A 22,133-nucleotide genomic window follows, 5' to 3' on the forward strand; every position below is an offset into this window, starting at 1 on the left:
CATTGAGCAATGTTGCAGAGGTCATTCGAAACGCGAAATCATTCAAACCGGTGAGCCTACGTGGAATTTCAATAGTAATACTTAAATGGATGAACCCGGAGCTGAGTATTTAGCAAGTATCAGCAAGATAGCAACCTATCGTTAGCCAGCAGTATTGTACCAGAAGCCTAAAAACTTGGCAAGGTGGACCGCTACAGAAGCCAGGCAAGGATGCCAGCAAAGCGAATAGTGAAGGCCGATCATCCTCATGTTGCCAGTAGCAAAGATTCTGGAGGCACTAATACTCCACCTTATGAGAAGCAGATTCCCAGTTGCCCAACATCAGCGTGGATTCCGGAAAATGCAGAGCACCACAACATAATTACATCCCACATCCTCACATATCAGTTAACCGAAGTGTAATTGCAAGTCTTGACCTATAAAAGGCTTTCGATACCATCACCTATGCCAAGCTGTTTAATGACAGAGAGATGACTTCCCTTCTGTCGTGCTTGAAACATTGGATTGGATAATCAGCTATATGTATGGACTAGGTCGGGGCGATTTGTGTGGAAGGAAAAAACCTTAATGGACTCTTCGCATTTCTGATTCCTGGGATTGAACTGAGCAAAAAAGTCCACTGGACCATATATCTACGGTGGAAATCGAGCCTCCCGATTTTGACTTTAAGTTTTTTGGATATTTTGGCATATAACAGCCAAACCATTGAGATTTGCGATCCAACACAAAGAACAAAATTGTAGCCAACACAATAATTAAGAACTCTCTAGTACATCGTAAAAAGTATTGGAATGCTCCTTCAGGCAGTTTTGGCCGTGAGAAAGTGCATATTTTTCGAAAATATCGATAAATGACCCTGTGCAAAAAAAGTTGGACGCCAATCGAGTCTAGAATTCAGTAATGAGAAGTCTAAATCCCGTAGAGGGACACAGGGAGTTCTCCGAGCCGAGATGATATCTCCGCAACTGTTTAACCTCTACCTTTCTGAAATTCCTCACTCTCCAGACGGCAAAGCGATCAAATGTTTGCGAATGATTGCACAATCCTGGCATCGGATCCTATTGTCGATACTTACTTACTAAGCTGGCTGTTTACAGAACATTTGTTCCATAAGCCGAACTAAGAAAAATCTCCAATCCTCTATGCTTGCTGCTGTATTTTCCGAATCTGGGATATGTAGCTTTCTGATGTCTCGTTTCAATTGTTCGCTCCAACGAAGCTTTGGCATTTCAGATCTGCCTGAACCTCCATTCGGCGCGTATTTATACGCCTTTTTAGTGGGTTCATCATCACTCATTCTTATGGTAAGGCCTGCCATCGCAATCGTTGTATCTCGATTCGTTCAACTGTATTGATGTCGTTGTATAGTAGTTCATACGATGTCGATATTCCCCGTCAACGCAGATTGGCACGTAGATCTTTCGAAGAATTTTTCTATCGAACACACCAAGCACTGCCTTATCTGCTTGCGCAAGTACTCATCATCGTCGATGACATTTGTAATAGTGGAAATATCTACATAGCTGACTTAGTGCAGTTCTTCCATTAGAGGAAAATAGAAATATACTCCTCTAAATCCACTGCCACACTGTACACTACTTGGACGGCTTAAATGAAACTCTCCCTGAACGTAGTGGAAAAAAGTGTCCTGATTCTGACCACTAAGTCTTCCAAGATATTGGGTTAATGTTCGACAGAATGTTTATGTCGTTCGAACAAGCCACAGCTATTTGTGGTATGATCAGATATAGGAACATGGATCTCAAGTCGCTGGCTGGCAGCACTTGGAGAGCTGACAGAGCAACCTTTCTGTCTTCTTATGAAGCGATAGACTGGTCTGTGGTAAGCTTTGAGGCACCAGTGTGGTATGCAAATGTTAGCGCTACGCAGTATTAAAACCTGCCAGAATGCCGGCCTGAGCACTGCACCAGGGTGCCTCCGTATGACACCGGTGGACCATCTTCACCAGAAGACGAAAATTTTACCGGTACGATGTTATGGATGCATTACCTTCTAGGGTGGTACCACCGTGTAACGATTTTCATGATCTAGAGACAGAAGTCCAGAGGTATAAGCGGTAACTGGTAGATCAACGAGCCTATCAGGCATGCATGAATATCATTCATACTGATGCACTTGCGAAAGCAGTACAAAGGTGAATGCTGTACTCGGAGACCATCACCAATCCATCGCTGCAGAATAACGTCAGTCACCAATGCAAGCACGAGTGGTTTTAGCCAAGCTAAAATCCGGATAATGCAATAGCTTCAATTTGTATTGGGGCCGAATTGACGGCACGATATACAGAACACATGCCCTGCATGGGGATTGGGACCGCACTACACGCTGCATTTGTTTAGCTGCCCAGATAACACCAATCACCTCTCTCTTCATTCGTTATGGCGCAGTCATTTCACTGTGCAGAATTTTTGAATTTGAATACCGAGGGACCAATACCAGATAACTGAATAAAATATACAATGGGCTTCTTTGAGTTTTTAACAAAACTTCTCCATCATCCGAACAGCTTCCTGATAGATACTCGTTTCGTTTCCTGACTGACATGGGGTTGGTATCTCAACGTCCTCAGCGGAAAGCTGATGGTTTATCGTTTCTTCTTTGTATGACTGCAGCTCTGAGCTTATATCAAAGAATCTCGTAATGCCTGTTAGGTTATGCTTCCTTTTGCTCCTCGGTACTGCATTTTCAAACTTCTAAGGACTGTATGTACTGCTGTCGGATCAGTCCGTGCTACTTTCGAAACAATCAGATGCCATCTTTCGCTTATATGTGTGAATGGAATTGACACCAGCAGGTCTGCCGCTGGAGTAACCAACGCGGCCCTTCCGTTTGACCTCTCTATGTGCAGTTTATTGAGGTTATTATCCTCTTTGCAGGTCAATTCGCTCTTTAACCTTGATCATGTCAAACAGTTCATTGAATGCATCTACGTTTTTTTCATGCTCGTTGTTCTCCTTTTTCTTTTGCCGTAATTGTCAAATAAATGTCAAATAAATGTCAAATCAACAGTTTGACAGATTTTCCACAGAAAGTAGTAAAAGAGAAAGAAATTTTGCTTCAAGTTTTACTACATTTTGGGGTTAAGGGACGCTTTCCGAGTTTAAAATGGTAAAACTTGTAAAATTTTAAGAAACTTTAACTTAATGGAACATAGCTATTAATAGAAAATATACACTTGAGATGAGTTATCAATCAGACCTCGAACATAAACCGCCTGTTAGTAAAGAAGTAAAGCGTAAACTAAATAAAGAAAAATCTCGTAACTCATATAACGTAAAATAAGTTATTGCAGAATCATAATCTAACGAATCCTCATTTTATTTGTTACAAATCTTATCGGGAAATAGAACATCGTCTACACAAAGTTAAGTTAAACCTAGTTCCATAACAATACATTACATGTTTTATTAATATTCAAACAAATTTAATATAATTTGTTTTTATTCTGTTTATTTCAGAACTTCCCGACAAACGACCATTATTGTTTACAGAACAAACTCGCTATGAACCCGGTGATGTTTTGAGAGCAAATTGCAGTACACCTCCTTCTAGACCTAGAGCCGAGCTTAAATTTACAATTAATAATATGGTGGTAAGTTACACAAATTTCAAATTATGAAAATTAAAAAAGAAACCTTTTATTTTATTTACATTAAGCTCTATTATTACGATGATCATTAACTGAAATTATTTCTTAATTGAAGTGGATATTGAAAATATTTTAACTGTAAGCTATTCAAAAGTATATCAATTGTATTTTGTTGTTTAGTTTCTTCCTCCCAAAGAATAACACAACAGTTCATAATGAATTGGTGTCAGTCCATTAAAACCGGACGAATATTTTTCTTATAATAATAGCTGCTGTTAACGGCCCTTAAACGTGGTTGAGGATAAGAAAGAACTAAATGAGTTCTAAATTTAAAATTAAAAAATGCTTTAGATATTAAAACAAAAATGTCTCAATATAACTACAAGGGTGCCCCTTTGGTGGGATAGACTTATACAGTTAGGAGACATGTATATACAACGACCAATGTAGAGTAAAACAACCATACCACACTCTATCATCAATTCCTTTTTCTTCATATACTTCATGGAAACCCTTCCACACTTTCAAACTGCAAACTAATTTCCTGTATAGACAAGCGTAAATGCCTAAAGTGATGTGTAACTAATCAGATTTCTGGGATATTTTAATTTAACTTTTTCATTTTGCTGCCATTGTAATTCTCGCCTTTATCCTTTTGAGCATGAAGCAAGAAAAAACACTCAGAATAACTGTTAAGACTAATCCCACTCAATAGGATTGCATCATTTATCTTGAGATTTGAATTATTATCAATGACAACGCCTTCGAAGAACTTCATTGAACACCAAAAAGAACAACAGCAACTAACACAAGTTCCGTTTTGGTAAGTAATCACCAGAAATACTAGGTGTTGACGAGCACTAAAGGCATTTCAGTACCATCGTTATCGACAAAAGTCTTTGGCAATGGATAAAAGGCCAAACAAAATGTGGATCTTTACATTCAGAATCTTACCACACATACACCAAGCCTTTTGTATTATTTTCTTATGGCCTATTACCTTTTCAAGGATTATGCCATGCACTCTATTCACTTCTTGTATGTACCAACTGAAGATAGTGTACAAGGACAAGATGTTTCAAGTGTACCATTATCCTTACGACAAGTAGCCACGAGGGAAACTTAACTCATGGTGACAAGACCACCAACACTAGCACCATCACCATTGCCACCATACAAATTGATAGTAAAACTTCTACTAAAACCGGAATAGCACCAATAACTGGAAAGTTGTCCCCCCACCCAAACAAAAGACGAAGAATAAAATGAATGCTTAGTTATAGAATGCCAACAGCAAATAGTTAGCTTTCTCAAGAATTACCACTGCCAATGAAGACTGTGTGTGTGCCGTGTGAAAATTCCAGCATCCATGTTGTCATGGATAGTGTTATTGCATATGATGTTATATACCGAATTTAAAGTATTTCGAAGTTGCACTTCATATCCCTGCCCTGGTGTACATGTATCTTTCTGTGCAAAGGTGTGTTTTTTCTACTTTTGAAACGCCCAAAATACTTTAATCTGACTTAGACACCGGTGACGTGACTTTTCACATGCACAAATTGTGCTTTAACGCCTTCTCCGGTATGTTTAGCATTTGACACCACCTGCACAAGGAACCATATCGACTTGGTCAAATTGTTATTATTGGTGGGTGGGTGTGTGTGCGTTTGTGGGAGTGAGTGTTTAGTAGTTTTGCCACAAGTTTCTTTTGTGAAATTTAGTGAAATTCCACAAATGTTTCTTTGGCGAAAAATAAAATTGGAATTTGTACATTTCTACATTTCTCCAAAGTTGGCATCTGTAAAGAAGGTGTATGATTGAAATTGTTTCTAAAATAGAAACATTTAAGAGTTGTCTTATACAGAATACCACTGGAAACGCTCTTCTCCTATGGAGGCCAAATAAAGTTGATCTCTTTTTACAAAAGACCAATTGTGGGGATTTTTTCCCTTTGGTGGATCCCCTAATAGGACCCTATATTTTTTAAACCGCTGGGGACATTATATAGAAGACCACTGGAAGATTTCTTCTTTCTCATAAATGTCCTTTGACCTAATCTTCTCTCAGTGGAAGACCACTTTAATGGTCATCTGTTTGTAGGAGAAAATCAGAAAGGGACTTTTGTCTGCAGAAGGCCACTGCAAGGATCCTTTATCTATAGACGACTCCCTGAATGGGTCTTCCGTCTTCAGATCCTTTAGAGAAGACTTGTACCTAGGGAGCCACTTGAAGGTGATCTTCTGACTAGAGGATACCATTTCTGTATAAAGAAGGTCACTGGAATTTGTTTGATGTCCATAGGAGACCACCTTGTAACGCCCAAAAGTCTCGTAGTTCGTTTTTCAGTTACATTATTTAATCTTCATCATGCATACATTTAAGTTTAACGGTCACAAACAAAACTCCTAGTGGTAGCGTTATAAATTAAATTTGCATGTCAATTAAGCAGAGCCCCTGGCGGTACACATTGTATATTTTTTGCATATTCCTGTCATGCGGTGACACTTCAAGTGATCATCGTCGATTAATAGTTGACTGGGCGAAATGGTACGAAATGAGGTACCTTTCACATACCCGAGGCAGTCGTCTGTTGACGATTGCAAAGGCAAGGAGGTTTGTTAGAAGAAACGGCGCGCAACCGTGGTTGAATTGAGGGAAGTATTCTAAACAATATTTCTTGGCTCATAGTGGGGACTGAACTACGGCGACAGATGGATGTGTAGCAATACACACTATTCTCTAGCTGTGCGATGCGACGGAACCACGGCGACGGGTTGTATAGCAATATAAACTATTCTCTAGCTGCCAGACGCGACTGAACCACGGCGATAGGTCGGTTTATAGCAATATACACTATTCTCTAGCTGTGAGACACGACTGAACCACGGCGACGGGTGGATGTGTAGCAATACACACTATTCTCTAGCTGTGCGATGCGACGGAACCACGGCGACGGGTTGTATAGCAATATAAACTATTCTCTAGCTGCCAAACGCAACTGAACCACGGCGATAGGTCGGTGTATAGCAATATACACTATTCTCTAGCTGTGAGACACGACTGAACCACGGCGACGGGTGGATGTGTAGCAATATAAACTATTCTCTAGCTATGCGATGCGACGGAACCACGGCGACGGGTTGTATAGCAATATAAACTATTCTCTAGCTGCCAGACGCAACTGAACCACGGCGATAGGTCGGTGTATAGCAATATACACTATTCTCTAGTTGTGTAGACAGAATACTCAACTGAACGTGGATTCTCATCGGTCAGCCTCACTGTCGAACCGCTGCCACTCATATTCGTCGATATTCATCGGGCCGTCGCATTGTCGAACGAGTGCCGCCATTGCTACGAGGCATTCACTAAACTTCTGTCACTAAAAAAACACTTGAAGAAAACTTTTGTATATAGAGGACCACTGGAACGGTTCTTATGATAATAGAAGGCCGCGTCTGTCTATAGAAGAATACTTGAAAAGGTCTCCTGTCCGTAGAAAACCAGAATGGGTCTTCTGTCAATAGAAAACCACATGAAGGGCTTTTATGTCAATAGAAGATCATTTGAAGGGAACCTGTGTCTTTAGAAGACTACCTGAAGACTGAAGTCTTCAGTCAATAGAAGACCACTTGAAGGGGTCCTCTGTTAAAAGAAAATCACTAAGAAGGGTATTTTGTCAATAGAGGACCACCGGAAGAGATCTTCTGTCAAAAGAAGACCACTTGAAGGAAACTTCAGTCAATAAAATACCACTTGAAGGTGTCCTTTGTTAAAAGAATACCACTTAACGGGGACTTCCGTCAATAGAAGACCAATTAAAGAGCTCTTCTTTTAAATAGGTCTTGTGTTAATAAAATACCACTTGAAAGGGTCTTCTGTCAATAGCAAACAACTTGAAGGGATCTTCTGTCAATGACGAACCACTTGAAGGGGTCTTCTTTCTACAGAAAACTACATGATGGCGTCTTCTGTCTATAGAAAACAACTTGAATAGGTCTTCTGTCGATAGAAGACCACTTGAAGAGGCCTTCTGTCAAAAGAAGACGACTTTAAGGAGTCTTCTGTCAACAGAAGACTACTTCAAAGTGGTGAAATGGTCTTCCTTCTACAGAAAACTATTTGAAGAGGTCTTCTCTCAAAGGAAAACCACTTGAAGAGGTCTTCTGTCAGTAGAAGGCCTTCCCTCAATAGAAGGACTCTCTTGTTAATATAAGACCACTTAAAGGGTTCTTCTGTCAATGGAAGGCAAGGCTCTTTTGTTAATAGAAGACTATTTAAAGGGCTCTTGTGAACTGAACACTACTTCAAGGGAACTTGTGTCAATAGAAGGCCACTTTTAGGTGTCTTCTCCAAATAGAAGGCCCCTTGATGGGGTTCTCTATCAATAGAAGACCACTTGAAGTGGTCTTCTGTCAATGGAAGACCATTTAAAGGGGCCTTCTGTCAATAAAAGACCATTTGAAGGGTTCTTCTGTCACTAGAATACCATTTAAAGGTCTCTTCCGCTTGAAGGTCTCTTCTGACAATAGAACACCACTTGAAGGGATCATCTCTCAATGAAAGGCCTCTGAAAGGGTTATTTTGTCAAGTTAAGACCACTTCTGTCTGTTTGTCTTCTTCTGTCAATAGAAGAACACTTGAAGGGCTCTTCTGTCAATAGAAAACAATTTGAAGGGTTCTTCGGTTCATAGAAGGCCCATTAAAGGGGACCCCTTTCAATACAAAACCAGTTGAAGGGATCTTCTATTAATAGAAACCCCCTTGAAGTGATCTTCTGTCAATGAAATACCACTTGAAGAACTCGTCTGTAAATAGGAGACAATTTGAAAGGTTCTTCTGTCCATAGAAGACCACTTTAAGGGGTATTTTATCAATAGAAGCCCACTTGAAGGTATCTTCTGCAAATAGAAATTGCCATGAAGGGGTCCCCTATCAATAGATGACCACTTGAAGGGGTCTTCTGTCAATGGAAGTCCACTTAAAGGAGATTTTGTTAATAGAAGACCACTTGAAGGGATCTTCTGTCAGTGGAAAGTCACTTGAAAGGCTCTCCTCTCAATAGAATACAATTTGAATGGTTCTTCATTCAATAGAAGTGACTTCTGCAAATAAAAGGCCCCCTAAAGGGGTCCTATATCAATAGAAGACCAATTGAAGGGATTTTCTGTCAATAGAAGACCACGTGAAGAGATCCTCTTTCAATAAAGGGGTTCTTCTGTCAATAGAAAACAGTTTGAAGGGTTGTTCTGTCAATAGAAGTCCACTTGAAGGGCTCTTTTTTCAACAGAAAACCATTTGAAGGGATCTATTGTCAATGGAAGGCAAGAGTTATTTTGTCAATAGAAGCCCACTTGAAGGTGTCTCCTGCAAAAAGAAGTTGCCTTGAAGGGGTCCCCTATCAATATGTGAGCACTTGAAGGGGTCTACTGTCAATGGAAGTCCACTTAAAGGGTTTTTTTTATTAGAATACTACTTGAGTGGATCTTCTCTCATTGGAAGGCCACGTAATGGGCTCTTCTGTCAACAGCAGACCACTCAAAAGGGGTCTTCTGTAAATACCACCGCCTATAAAAAACAAGTGGGTCTTCCGTATATAGTTCTTTATAATTTATTTACAGTGTTTTTTTTATAATTATGTTTGTATGTTCGTTCTCCTGTTCAATCTGGCTCTGGGTCTATCTTCAGTTCCAGGAAAGTGGCTACTTCGATGGGATGTAACCACAGATCCACTGGAGTTAGATGAGTAGGTTTGGCGGAACAGTTGAATTGGTGCTTAGTATCGTGCGGACCCATGCCGCATACTGGGCAGATGTCTTGTACGGTGCGATCAATTCCCTCCCAATAGGAATTTAGGCGACTGCAATATCCCGAGCGTAATTGAGCCAAAACTACTCAGGTTTGTCGTGGCAGCTGACGCTCTTCAGCTGCGATAGATGGGGGATATACTCCGATGACTGCAGTCACACAAAAACTGCTTATGGCCTTGGCAACTGTGTCCGTGTGAATGCTGTTCAAACCTGCCTGATATGCCTGTTGATCTAGAGGTTCTCTCCTAGAGCATGCTTTGTCTGGGTGTATCGGTGGCCAGCAGATGGTGATTGGGATGGCTCTCACGGTAACACCCGAGCAAGTACTGCAACGATAGCATCTCATTATGTTGCCGTACTGGAAGAATCTTTGCCTCCTCATGTAGATGGTCCACTGTAGATTTGAGGAGGCACCCTGTTACTGTTCTCAGGGCGGCGTTCTGACAAATTTGAATTTTATCCCACTGCGTGTCACATAAATTCGGGGACCAAACTGCCGCCGCATAACTTACCACAGACCGACCTATCGCTTTATATGTCGTCAACAAGGTTTCTTTATCTGCACCCCAAGTGCTGCCGGCTAGGGACTTGAGGACCTTGTTCCTACATTTCAGTTTATCGCAGATAGCTGTGGCATGCGAGGACGACGTGAAAGGGGTGTCGAATGTGACCCCTAGAATTTTGGGCAGTTTGTGGTCGGAATTATGCTACCATCGACCCTGATATTAAACTCTCTTCTATACCGTCCATGTGGTGAACAGAGTGGCCGGAGGGTTGTCTGCTCGATGTCCTCGAATAGCTTGGAGTGCTTAAATACCACTTGATAGGGACTTCTGTCTCTATGAGATGACTTTGACTTCTGCCTAAGGAGAGGAGATATCCTCTTTATAGACAACGGCAGGTATGTACTTTCCACATTTATTGTCACAGATGTCTCTTCATTGATTACATGTCTCTATCTATTTAAATCCCTTTAGTTCATCTAATTCCATACATCATCAAAGTGTTGTCCTTGAAATTTGTTTTTAGAATTGCATTTATAGTTCACTTACCCACCCTCCTTTGAAAGTGTCATTTATGTCAGACTGGAAATATTTGTTTATCGGCATCGGTAGTCTTGAAGAATAACAACAATGTGTGGCGGAATCTAACATCCTTTGTTTAGAACGTCAATGTAAGGAATTTTCTGCTGCTGTTGTTAGTTTTTTACAGACATTGACGATGGCGGCAAAAAATCTAAATAAAGGTTCGCATTTTACATTCTTTATGTTGGGGAACATCTCTGTGCATCAAACAGTGTATTAGCAAGTAAACACAATACACCCACATACGCCATGGACACATGGATGAACGCTTCCATTGTTTGTCTCTGGTGGTGTTTTTTTCTCTTTTCTCAGCTATTGTTCACAATCGTTCGTTTGTGTGTCTATAGTGTGAAAATGCTTCAGCGCTTTATCCTGTTACTATAGGTTTCTTCGAAGCTCCATCAGTACCATTCCAGTTTTATACTTGTTTGGTTTGCTGTACAGTGTGTGACTCTGTTTGTGTGTGTTTCTTTTTAATAAATGGGTGACTTGGTGAATGTGTGTGTGTGTGTGTGGTGCAAAGTATTGTTTTGGTCCTTGTATATGTTTTGTATTCCTTGCTACGAATGCAAAGATGGTGGTATGACCGAGCATATGGGTGTGTGAGTGTTCGTTTATTTGCACCATGTCACCTTTAAATAATGTCTCTTGTCGCTTTTCAGCTCAAATCGCATGTGAAAAGTGCTTCACACATGAAGTGTTTTTGATTGAAGAAACGACAGCAAAAGATCCTCCATCTGCGGAGAAAAAAAGTGGGGGACACACACAGTCATAACATTCACTTGTTCACCATTTGTTGTGTTGTGTTTTTTTCGCTGACAACTTTTGCATAAATAACAACAAAAATACGAATACCCCTAAAACTAGTTCCAAGAAACACAATGGCATACCAAAAAAGAGGAAGAGAACATAACATTAACCAAGTGCCCAGAGAGAGTTTTTTCTATGAAAAATATGTACCAACATTCCTATAGGGGGTACAATAAAAGGGTGGATATAAGGAAGAAAGCATCCCAAAAATAGTGATGTTTATAAGAGCACAAATGTGTTGATCGAAGGCAAAACATATAGTATGATGAGTTAGAAGCCATCAAATGACCAAATAAGAGGTTAAGTTTACTATATGCCTTCGGGAACACCCTTTTGTGTTGTTGAAAATGTTCTCATCCAAATTTAAACTTCAAATTGTGTCTTACACCCGTAAATCAAAGAATGATATTTTGATGTGGGTGCTAGGCTTCAAAGTTATCTAAACGAAGTCTCATATAAAACCCCTTAGCTTATTTCTATTAAAAAAATCTGTTAAGCGCCAAATCGTTACGCCCTTATATTGAAAATATATATACATGACAACGTTTCTTGCATACGGCGTCACATAATATGCAATATTTTTCTATGATTGTTGGATTTCTGTTAAAATATTCTACAGCAAACACACACTTGCATGTATGTACGAGTATGCACGCTCGCAAACCCACACACACACTCATAGAACATCAAGCCTATTTCCATTTGAAAAACAACATAAATAGATTCACATTCTAGAATGTCGCTGGCAGTTAACTGCAGGTGCTGTACCATGTAATTCCATTGGATTTTCATGCATACCAGTTTCAATTTCTTTTTTTCTTTCTCCATCTAAAAGCAACATTGCTATCCTAACGCTGCCGCACTCACAGCCTTAAAACTTCCCTTTCAATTCAATTTTTTGTTGATGTTGTTAACAGTTTTTTAGTTAACTTTGTTTTCTTTTCGTTGCTCTAAAACGAAGGACATTCATTTAGGCATACATTTTTGATTGTATGGTTTATGCGAAATGTGGCTACTAAGAGGATTCCATATATAGAGGAGGGCATTTTTTTGCATTTCGAATGTGTATGTTTTTTTGAATTCTGACTGTTAAGGAAAGTGAATGCAAAAAAATTGGCAGAAATTTAATTTTCAAACAAGCTAAAAGAATGCTGTAAAAATTTGAGTTTTTTGTATTGGCGTAATTAAATCCTCAATCAAAGCTTTCGTCTCCTATGTTAGACACCTAAAATATTAGTGATAGGCCAATCCCGTGGTTATCGATTTTAAGAAGCAATTAGTGCTCTCACAGAGGATTGTGATCTATTTGAAGAAGATTATTTGCTCCAACAATTAATGCTCCCACAGAGGCTGCTTCTTATTTATGTGACCCGATTCAGAACGTTTTTCGTTTAAAACTAACAATGAACAGATCGACGATTCAGAACGTTTTTCGTTTAAAACTAACAATGAACAGATGATCTCTACCCCATCCGATTTATAACTTTTTCTTCTGATTTTTGAATACCATATATGTTTGTTTATTCTATCCGAGTCCTGGCCTTCCCAATTTGTGTATACTGTCAGACTTGCTATAATCTACACCACTATGAGGATATTTAACACCTGGTAGTGGTCATAGTGGGTAGATAACAATTCATTTTGGTGATGGTCCGATAAAATTCAGGCTCGCAATGGACAAAAAACTTTTATGGTTTACTTGACATTATTTTGGTTCAGATAGCCTTAAGTTAACAGTATCGGCGCGAAAGCGTCCACGGAAATCGGACCAACTGTGGAAATTGTTACCTATAATTCGGAGAGGTAGTAAAATAGTTCGTATAACACGGCATCGTCTTAAACACAACAAACGGCGTTGACGGAGAATATCGCCATCTTATTAACCACCAGCTGTGTGGGTAATACAACGGCTATGGTATAGGAAATCTATCGATACAAATATGAGCCGCATGCAGCGTTGCCGACAGTTTTTGATCGGAAATCGTCAAATCGTCATTAAAATTTGGAAAATCGTCAAAAATCGTCAACATAGTCCAAAACTCGGTTTGGTTACCGTTTAATGCGATTTTTCGGCAAATAAGATATACAACCCACAGCAATAAATCTAACCCAATATCACTTAAATACCGCTACGATAACTTTTGAAGGGAGTAACCGATTTGGTCCATACTTTGCACATCGTGTAATCCTCCCACACAAAATTTCGGAATAGTTCAGTTTATTCGAATCGCTTTGATTTTTATTTACGCAAGTTGTATTCGCTGTCCTCTATACGACGCTGTAAGTTTCATTAGGGGCAAGTTCATACTTCCTGAGAAAATAGCCTGAAAGTTATAAAAAACCCTATGACACCGTGTGTAGTGGTTGCAGCGCAAGATAACTCTCGAACGGATCTGCCGATTCGGTCCAAATTTGGCTTTCGTAATATTTTGTCCAAACTTAGTTCAAGTTCAAAGATGGATTATATTGGTCCACTCCTTCCGGCACCTCCCCCACAAAAGTTCGAAAATGTTCGGAAAATTTGTGCGTACGATAACTTTTGAATGGAGTAACCGATTTGGTCCATACTTTGCACATTATGAAATTTCTACCAGACTTAGATGAGGTTCCAATATGGACTCAATCGGTAAACTCTTTAGAGTACCTCCCACACAAAATTTCGGAAAAGTTCAGTTTAGGACCTGCTCTCGAATCGCCTTGGTTTTTGTTGTACCATCTTTGTTGTACCATGTTTCCTCAGGGGCAAGTCCATACTTCCTGAAAAAATAGCCTGAAAGTTGAAAAACAAACCCTATGACACAATGTTTATGGGTGGAAGCGCAAGATAATTCTCGAACGGAAATGCCGGTTCCGGCCAAAATTTGGCCTTCGTAATATTGTTTCCAAACTTAGTTTAAGTTCGTAGATAAGCCATATCGGTCCACTCCTTCAGGTACCAACGCCACAAAAGTTCAAAAATATTCGGAAAAATTGTGGGCACGATAACTCTTGATGGGAGTGACCGATTTGGTCCATACTTTACACATTCTCATAATATCTACCAGATATAGATCAGGTTCGAATATGGACTATATTTGTCCACTCCATCCCGTTCCTCCCACACAAAATTTTGGATAAGTTCACTTTAAGACCTGCTATTGAATCACTTTGATTTTTGTTGAAGCAACTTACATTCGCTGCCTCAATTACGATGGTAAAAGTTGTTTCAGGGACAAGTCCATACTTCCTGAGAAAACAGCCCGAAAGGTGTAGAAACCCCTTATGGCACCCCACGGTCTATGTCGGTCCATTCCTTTAAGTACCTTTTCAGCAAAATTTTTGAACTTTAATCCTAATCAACATTTTTGTCGGTTCATACGAGACCAAAATTTTGAAACCCCCTAAATACATAAGTTTATTGTGAAAAAAAGTGTTTCAATTTGCACAGGCTGAGGGTATATCTCTGTGGGCATAGCCGACTGATACTTTTTTACTTGTTTTTTACAATTTATATTTTATCTCGAAAACTTTTCAAGGAAGATTTTCATCCATTAAAAAACTAAACGAACATTTTCAGCTGATGTAATTTGAATGTGGGGCAAAAACTATGAAAATACCTGTATTCCAGATATGTGCCTAAATATAGCCACTCCGTCTGGAAATTGCTATAAAACATTAAAAAAGCTCAAAAATCGAGATTGGAACATTGTTTTCCTTAAAATCTTTCGGAAATTTTGGTCAAAGTGTAGTTATCGTCTTTTATTTCATGCATTTCTGGCTTAAGTGAAAAATCGTCATTTTGGACCATAAAATCGTCAAATTGTCATTTTTCAATTTTGGGCCTAAAAATCGTCAAAATGACGATAAATTGTCAAATTCGGCAACACTCGCCGCATGGCGTTACACGTAGGACTGGACGGCCAAGGAGTCAACAAGTGGATGACGAAATCATCACAATATTCCAAATTGGAAAGGTGGAGTAACAAATAGTGAGAAATGGAAATCCTTTCTTAGTTCGGCTTATAAGACAAATGTTCTGTAGTGGGTCAACTAAGTAAGTACAACTTATGTAGCCTAGTACTTAAACCTGAAACCCTGCATTCTTGTGTTTCCTTAATCTCAGTTTTACCATTCGTGAGGACTGTATAATTGCTCACAAAATCCTGCAAAATGAAGCAATCGATTTTGCGTGATCCAGTCCACAGATGGGACTCACTTTCAATAACAATGCAAAGAACGCGTGCCTACCCAGACAAAGCGTGCCTACCAAGTTCTCCTTCAATCGAACAGATGGCATGAATATAGTCTTGCGGTTTTCTGACTGCTAATGGGTTTCAATGCTCTCAGCGGCAAGCTGGTGACAACCCTTTGCTGCTTTGTGAGATGACAGCTTTGAGCTTATAACAAAACGTCTTTCAATGCCAGTTGGGTTATGCTTCCTTCCTCTATAGGACAATCGGTAATGCTGTCTGATGAGTGCGTTCTGCTTTTGCGACTATCATGTATCACTGAGTTGGTAAGCACGGACACATTCGACTCCATTGTCCTCTTTCGCTTGGATGAAACCTCTTTTGGTACTGATCAGCATCTCTTGGAACTTTTCCATGGATTTGCCGCATGCTAAATATCTTGTCAATTGTCGATTTGCCACAACTAAGGCTGAATTGGTATGACCCAACACGGTGCGCCTTAACTAAATTTAAATGAAAGGTGCTTATACCTGGGAAGTTCTTGCGATTTCTGAAACTACAATGTTCATAGATGAAAAATATCAAAAAAAAAAAAACAAATCGCGGTCAAACTTCAAATTTTTAGGGTATTTTTATGTTTTCACGATTTTGCTTGGAAACCGCAAGATCTATCGAAAATGTTGTGGCAGTGAAAATTCTCTACAAGATTGTCCTTTATGACGTTTCCGTAGGTATTACCATTTTTTAGATATAGAAGTTCAAATTTTGACAATTTACTGACTGTATCGTCTCCTTATAAAACAAAGTCATGACTGCAATTTCCCAACTTAAACTTACATATCTCGAATATGGTACAATCTAGGAAAAAATTACGAAAGCCAAGCTTATAGAGAATTTTCACAGCTAAAAGATTCTCTCTAGTCCCATTTCGTTCAGACTTACCGTTTTCAAGCAAATCGTGAAAACCTAACAAAAAGCTAAAAATGTGTCCTGAACATCTATATATCTCAAAAATGGTAACACCTAGGAACAAATCATAACGGTCAATCCTCTATACAATTTTCACAGCTACAACATTTTCTTTAGCCCCATTTCGATAGGACTTGCGGTTTCCAAGCAAAACGCGAAAAACTAAAAATACCAAGAAATGTGAATTTTGACCGCGATTTATTTAAAAATCCCTCCAGCGATTTTATCTGGTTTTTGTGTTTTTCTCACATATGGACATTGTTGTCTCAAAATCCACAAAAACTTCCCAGGTGCAAGCTGGTTTCACTTAAGGTTAGTTAAGGTGCACCATGTATGGACTTGTTTTATAAAGAGGCGATATAGTCAATGCATTGTCCCAATTTGAACTTTTATATCTCAATAACGGTAAAACCTATGAAATTATCATAAAGGTCAATCTTGTAGAGAATTTTTATAGCTTCAACTTTTTCTTAAGTCCCATTTCGATAGGACTTGCGGTTTCCAAGCAAAATCGTGAAACCTAAAAACCCCTAACAAAGTCAACTTGAATCGCGATTTATTTAAAAAGCGCTCCGGCGATTTTTTTGTTTTATGATTTTTTCATCTATGAACATTGGAGTTTTAGAATTCGCAAAAACTTCCCAGGTGTAAGCACCTTCCATTTAAAGTTGCCTCAAGAGCACCGTGAGCAAGAACAACACGTTTTTGGCCAAATTTTAGCCTCTTCCATTTCAAAACATTTTTTCAAAGATTATAATTTTGCATCAAAGATCGCAAACATTTTCTAAACCTACGCATTTTATAGCAATTTGGATCTTTCTATCTTAGTCTAGAATTAACAGGCTTCTTGAGAGGTTGTTTTTCAATAAATTACAACAAAAATGTGTAAAACGTGACCATTTTGAAGGCCTTGGATCTTGATATAAATACATGAAAACCTCAGGAATATTTTTATTTTTTAAATTTACATTCAAATATTTTTTCAAAATTTTTTAAGAGATGTACTTGTATTTTCTAAATATGTTACTGTTATGGATTATTTATTGCAGCTTAAACGTTTTTATTAAATAGGAAGATTTTTACAAATTATTAAATAATTTTAATTTAAACTTTGACTTTAAATTCCTCTGCAATAACTGTATTTAATTTAAGGAAAGATTGTGTTACCTATCGAACAAAAAAATTATGAATTTATGAAAATATCTCTATCCTTTCAAAAGTTAAAGAATTTGACTAGGTAAAACTATTTTTAACCACTTTGAGGCGAAGTTGAAAGTTGTTGAAAGGGTTGCTTGTGTGTTGCAGGTATGGTCTCATTATCCTTTTTGGCCCTATCGGCCCAATTTCAAATGAAGGTATTTTTTTAAATAATTGCTACGTAGTTTCTATTTCTTAAAAAAATATACCTACTTAATGTGGACAATAGGGCTATAACCAAAAAAAAAAAATACCACGCCAGTTCCATGTGCGGAATATTGTCCTGATAACGAAAACGCGTTTTTTATTTCGATTCGGTGAAAAAAGTTTCAGCCCCGATTGCGATTACTAAAGCCCTTTTGATATTTTTATATTTAAACAATTTAAATTAAAACCCATACGATTCTCTCAGGCAAAGTCATTAAAAAAGAGTCTGCAACTTTCGCGAATTTGCAAATTACCACATATCCTCTTGACCGATAGATACAGTAAATATAATCATAAAATTCGCGAGCTTATAAAGAAAAAAATTGCTATATTGTCAAATGAATATTAAATGTTCTGAAATATCGCGATTTGATAACAAATTGGTGCAGAATGGCCTAATATTGATTTTAAATTAGATTAAAGTCTCAATAAATCTAAATCCAATCTAATCTATTAACAAGTAAGCAAAGGCTATAGTCGGACGGGGCCGACCATGTGATACCCTACACCACAACCTCTAGGAATTAGCTATGTGCAACCGACTTGCACGCTGAATGTCCAGGTTCGATTCCCACGCCTGGCCACATCAAATTTTCAACGGTGGCAAAATACCCCTTCGTAATGTTGGCGATATTTCCTGAGTATTTCAGCCATGAAAAACGTCTCTACAGCATCTTAGGGCACGCCGTTCGGACTCGCCGATACTGGGATGTTTGTGGAACAATTATATAAATTATACATTTCTAAAAAATATTCGAACATTGAAAAATTCACATTGATTAGGCCCTCCTGCTACAACTTCAAATTGTATTTGAATATCAGGTTCCTTTTTGGAATATCCTAAAATAAATAAATATATATGCAATGCAATTTGATATATCTCTGATGTTTGATATTTCGGAAAATTGCGAGTTTATTGAAGATCTATCGTTCAAAAATGGTGCACTTGTACCTCACATATGCTTGACACTGCACGTAGTTTTGTGCTTTTCAGGGTATTTCGAAAAATGTTCATTGTGGGTATATATTGTGATATCAAAAATATATTTTATACCGGTAGAAACAACTAATAATGAATAGAAAATAAAATAATTTGCATGCCAACAAATTTATAAATCCCAAAATTATTCATATTCAATTACACACCAAAGAAGATAGTATAATCCAGTTATACCCTCAGCCTCTGACCAAAAAAAGTAACAAACACAAAAATTATGCCGTATAAAAATATATTGATTTTGTATAACGGGTTTGCTTCAGAATACGTGGAATCTGTAGGTATCGTAATGTAGGGCTATACCAAATCAATTTTAGTAAGCTAAATTCTGATTTTTGAAAAAGTTTGAGAATTATTTTTCGGTTTTGTAATTTTAGTTGGAGCCGGCAGGGGTTTTTGGAACTTTTGGACCATTAACTCAGGAAGTATCGACTTATCCAGAAAAATTGTACCGTTGCAAAAGGGACCGTGAAAAGAATCTTCTACAAAAAAAATTCCAATAGATCCGATACGAGTCCTCAAACAGCACTTTTCCCATTTTTTTTTGTGGGAGGTATTCGAAGGACGGGACCTATATAGTCTATATTCCAATGATACATGACTGGACGAAATAATGCGATGTGTAAAGTTTGGACCAATCGGAAAATCCTCTTGAGAGTTATTTTGCGGATTTGTCATTTTATTTGGGTTCTTGTTTGTTTTTCAGGGTTTCTTAGAGATTTTTGGCCATAATCTCAGGAAGTATGGACTTGCCATTGCACTTGTACCATCGAAAAGGGGACCGCAAGGAAAATCTGCCGAAAAAAAAATCAAAATGATTCGAGAGGACTCTTAAATTGCACTTTTCCGACTTTTGTGTGGGACGTACCCGAAGGTGTGGACAGATATTGTCTTACCAGATCTATCGATCGATTGCTAACTTCGCCAGTTATCGTTCACACAATTTTTCGAAAAAAATTTTGAACTTTTGTGGGGAAGATGTGGACCTATATTGCCTATATTCAAACTTAAACTAAGTTTGGGCAAAATATTACGAAGTATAAAATTTGGTTCGAATCGGTAGATCCGTTCGATAATTATCGTGCGCACTAGCCAGCTAGACATTAAGAGAGACAGATGAACAGACAGGGCTAAATCGACTCCATATTTTCTAAACGAATTTCGTCCAAACGTACTTGGGGTCTAATACCATTATTTCGATGAGACACATCTTTGGTCGTATTTTGTATGTATCCCCTTTACTGTAAATCCTGAGGTATAAAATAGGTGGCGAGGCGACCCCATGCTGCAATATTTATATAAAAAATCCAATTGGACAACTGAACTGAAAATTTCTCTGTCATCATAGAGACAATCCCATGATGCTTGGGAGGAAATTGTGGTTCTCTACACAAAACCCATTATATATTAGGCAGTAGGCCCGTCATCTAGCGGACACATTATTACAATTTGCATCAGGGGAAAGGTCAATAGTTATTTTTCCACATGTAGGCTACTTTGCCGGTATATGCCCTCCAGGATTTAAAATATGGACAAAAAATAAAATTTGGAAATTTTTCATACAAATGTAAAGGTCTATGTCACCCGCTAAATAATATCAGATCATCATCAAACATTTTAGGCATCTTCTTCGACCTAAGCTCTTACCTCGTGCAAAATTTCGTGACTGTTGAGCTATAATTGCTACCTCGAGCGTGTTTATGATTACACTACGAACAAAAAACTGGATATATTAGGCTGTAACTCCGTTATCTGATCACATACATCAACATAATTGACATCAATGGAAAGGTCAAGAGATCGTATTTCAAATATAACTCACGAGGGAGGACTATGTCTTTCAGGAACAAAGATATAAGCTGTATATTAAAAAATTTCACAATTTTTACACAAAAGTTGTGGTCCATTTAACCCTCTAAATATTATCTGATCGCCATCTCAAATAGCAAGCTTCTTTTTTGTCATATACTCTTACCTTATTTAAAATTTCGATGCGATCGGACTATTATTGCGACCTACAGAGCAGCTACAAATTAGGATAAAAATTGTGTTTTTTGTCCATTTCACACGCTAAATATATCACGATCATCACCAATTAAAATAGCGATCTATTCCGATGTCAAATTTCGTGAAGATCGGTCCATAATTGCGGCCTTGAGTTTGATTACAATTTATAATGGACAGACGGACGGACGGACGGACGGACACACATCTCAAAATCGCTTTATCTCGCCGAGATATGAAGATTGGTATACCACATTGGGGGTCTCCGACGAATATTTCGCGGTGTTACATGAATTTTTACCAAAACAAACTTATAATACCCTTTCCACATAGTGGTGTAGGGTATAATAAGTTATTACGAAAAGCGTATATGTCATTATAGGAACTAAAATTAATTAATGCATTACTGAATTTCAATGTGTTTGGTGCGGAAACTTTAGTTTTTCATGCTATACACGGCTATGCGGTGGTATTTTTGATATTTTCAAAAATTCCAAAAAAAGTTATAACCCAAGTTTACACATATAAGATTATCTGCAACAAAGTATTGTTCAAAGTTCTCGTTTGAATTGGAAGGTTTAAATATAAAATAACGGTGTTCAAAGGAAGTTCCGTGAGCTGTCGGTTTGTGTCAATTTTCTCACACACACACAATTTAAAATGAGATTAATTGTTTTTGTTTTGATAATCAAAATACAAATACAACTACTTAAGATAATATTACAAAAAAGTTATAAAGTTGGAAAATATGTAATATTCACTTTGTTGTTGGCTTATAAGTATAGAACAAGAAAATGTTTATAAAAAATTTGTTGTTATTTCATAAAATTACACAAAATTGAATGTTGGGAAACTATGGGAAATATATGTGTTTTCAAACAAAAACAAGCACAAAAATGTATGTATTAAGCTTGATATAAAACCAATTTTAATTTTTACGCATTTTTATCTTGAGTCAATACCAGTTTATAGTGAAACTTACATGCAACCCCTTAATACATAAAAAATGATTTTTTTTTTTAATTTTTGAACGGGGTAGACACGTTCAAAAGCTACCAATTTCCCTGCAGCAAATATACATATGTATATTTGTTTATGCTACCAACTCATGCTCGTGCATATTTCAAGGTGGAAATTGGCTATTAAGGAATAAAAATAACCAGGGCAAATGGCAACAAAATGATGTGTAGTTTATTCATGCTTCCTTTGAGTAGGCAAAAAAAAAGGATTTGTGTATTTTGAAACATACTTCACAAAATATGCCGATAAAGC

The 22,133-nt window shown here is 37.9% G+C and overlaps 1 protein-coding gene across 6 annotated transcripts in view; it reads left to right on the forward strand.

The window, feature by feature from the left end:
* Positions 1–22,133, forward strand: part of LOC141389026 (uncharacterized) — a 559,199-nt gene that overhangs the window by 469,190 nt on the left and 67,876 nt on the right. For all 6 annotated transcript variants that reach the window (XM_073960023.1, XM_073960024.1, XM_073960026.1 and 3 more), the window contains one exon: positions 3,480–3,613. In XM_073960023.1, coding sequence (XP_073816124.1) covers positions 3,480–3,613 — 134 coding nt within the window. The remainder of the gene's footprint in view (positions 1–3,479; positions 3,614–22,133) is intronic.

This window comes from Musca autumnalis, unplaced genomic scaffold (genome assembly GCF_047663935.1).
Source record: "Musca autumnalis isolate F117 unplaced genomic scaffold, ASM4766393v1 scaffold_1, whole genome shotgun sequence".
Lineage (NCBI taxonomy): Eukaryota > Metazoa > Arthropoda > Insecta > Diptera > Muscidae > Musca > Musca autumnalis.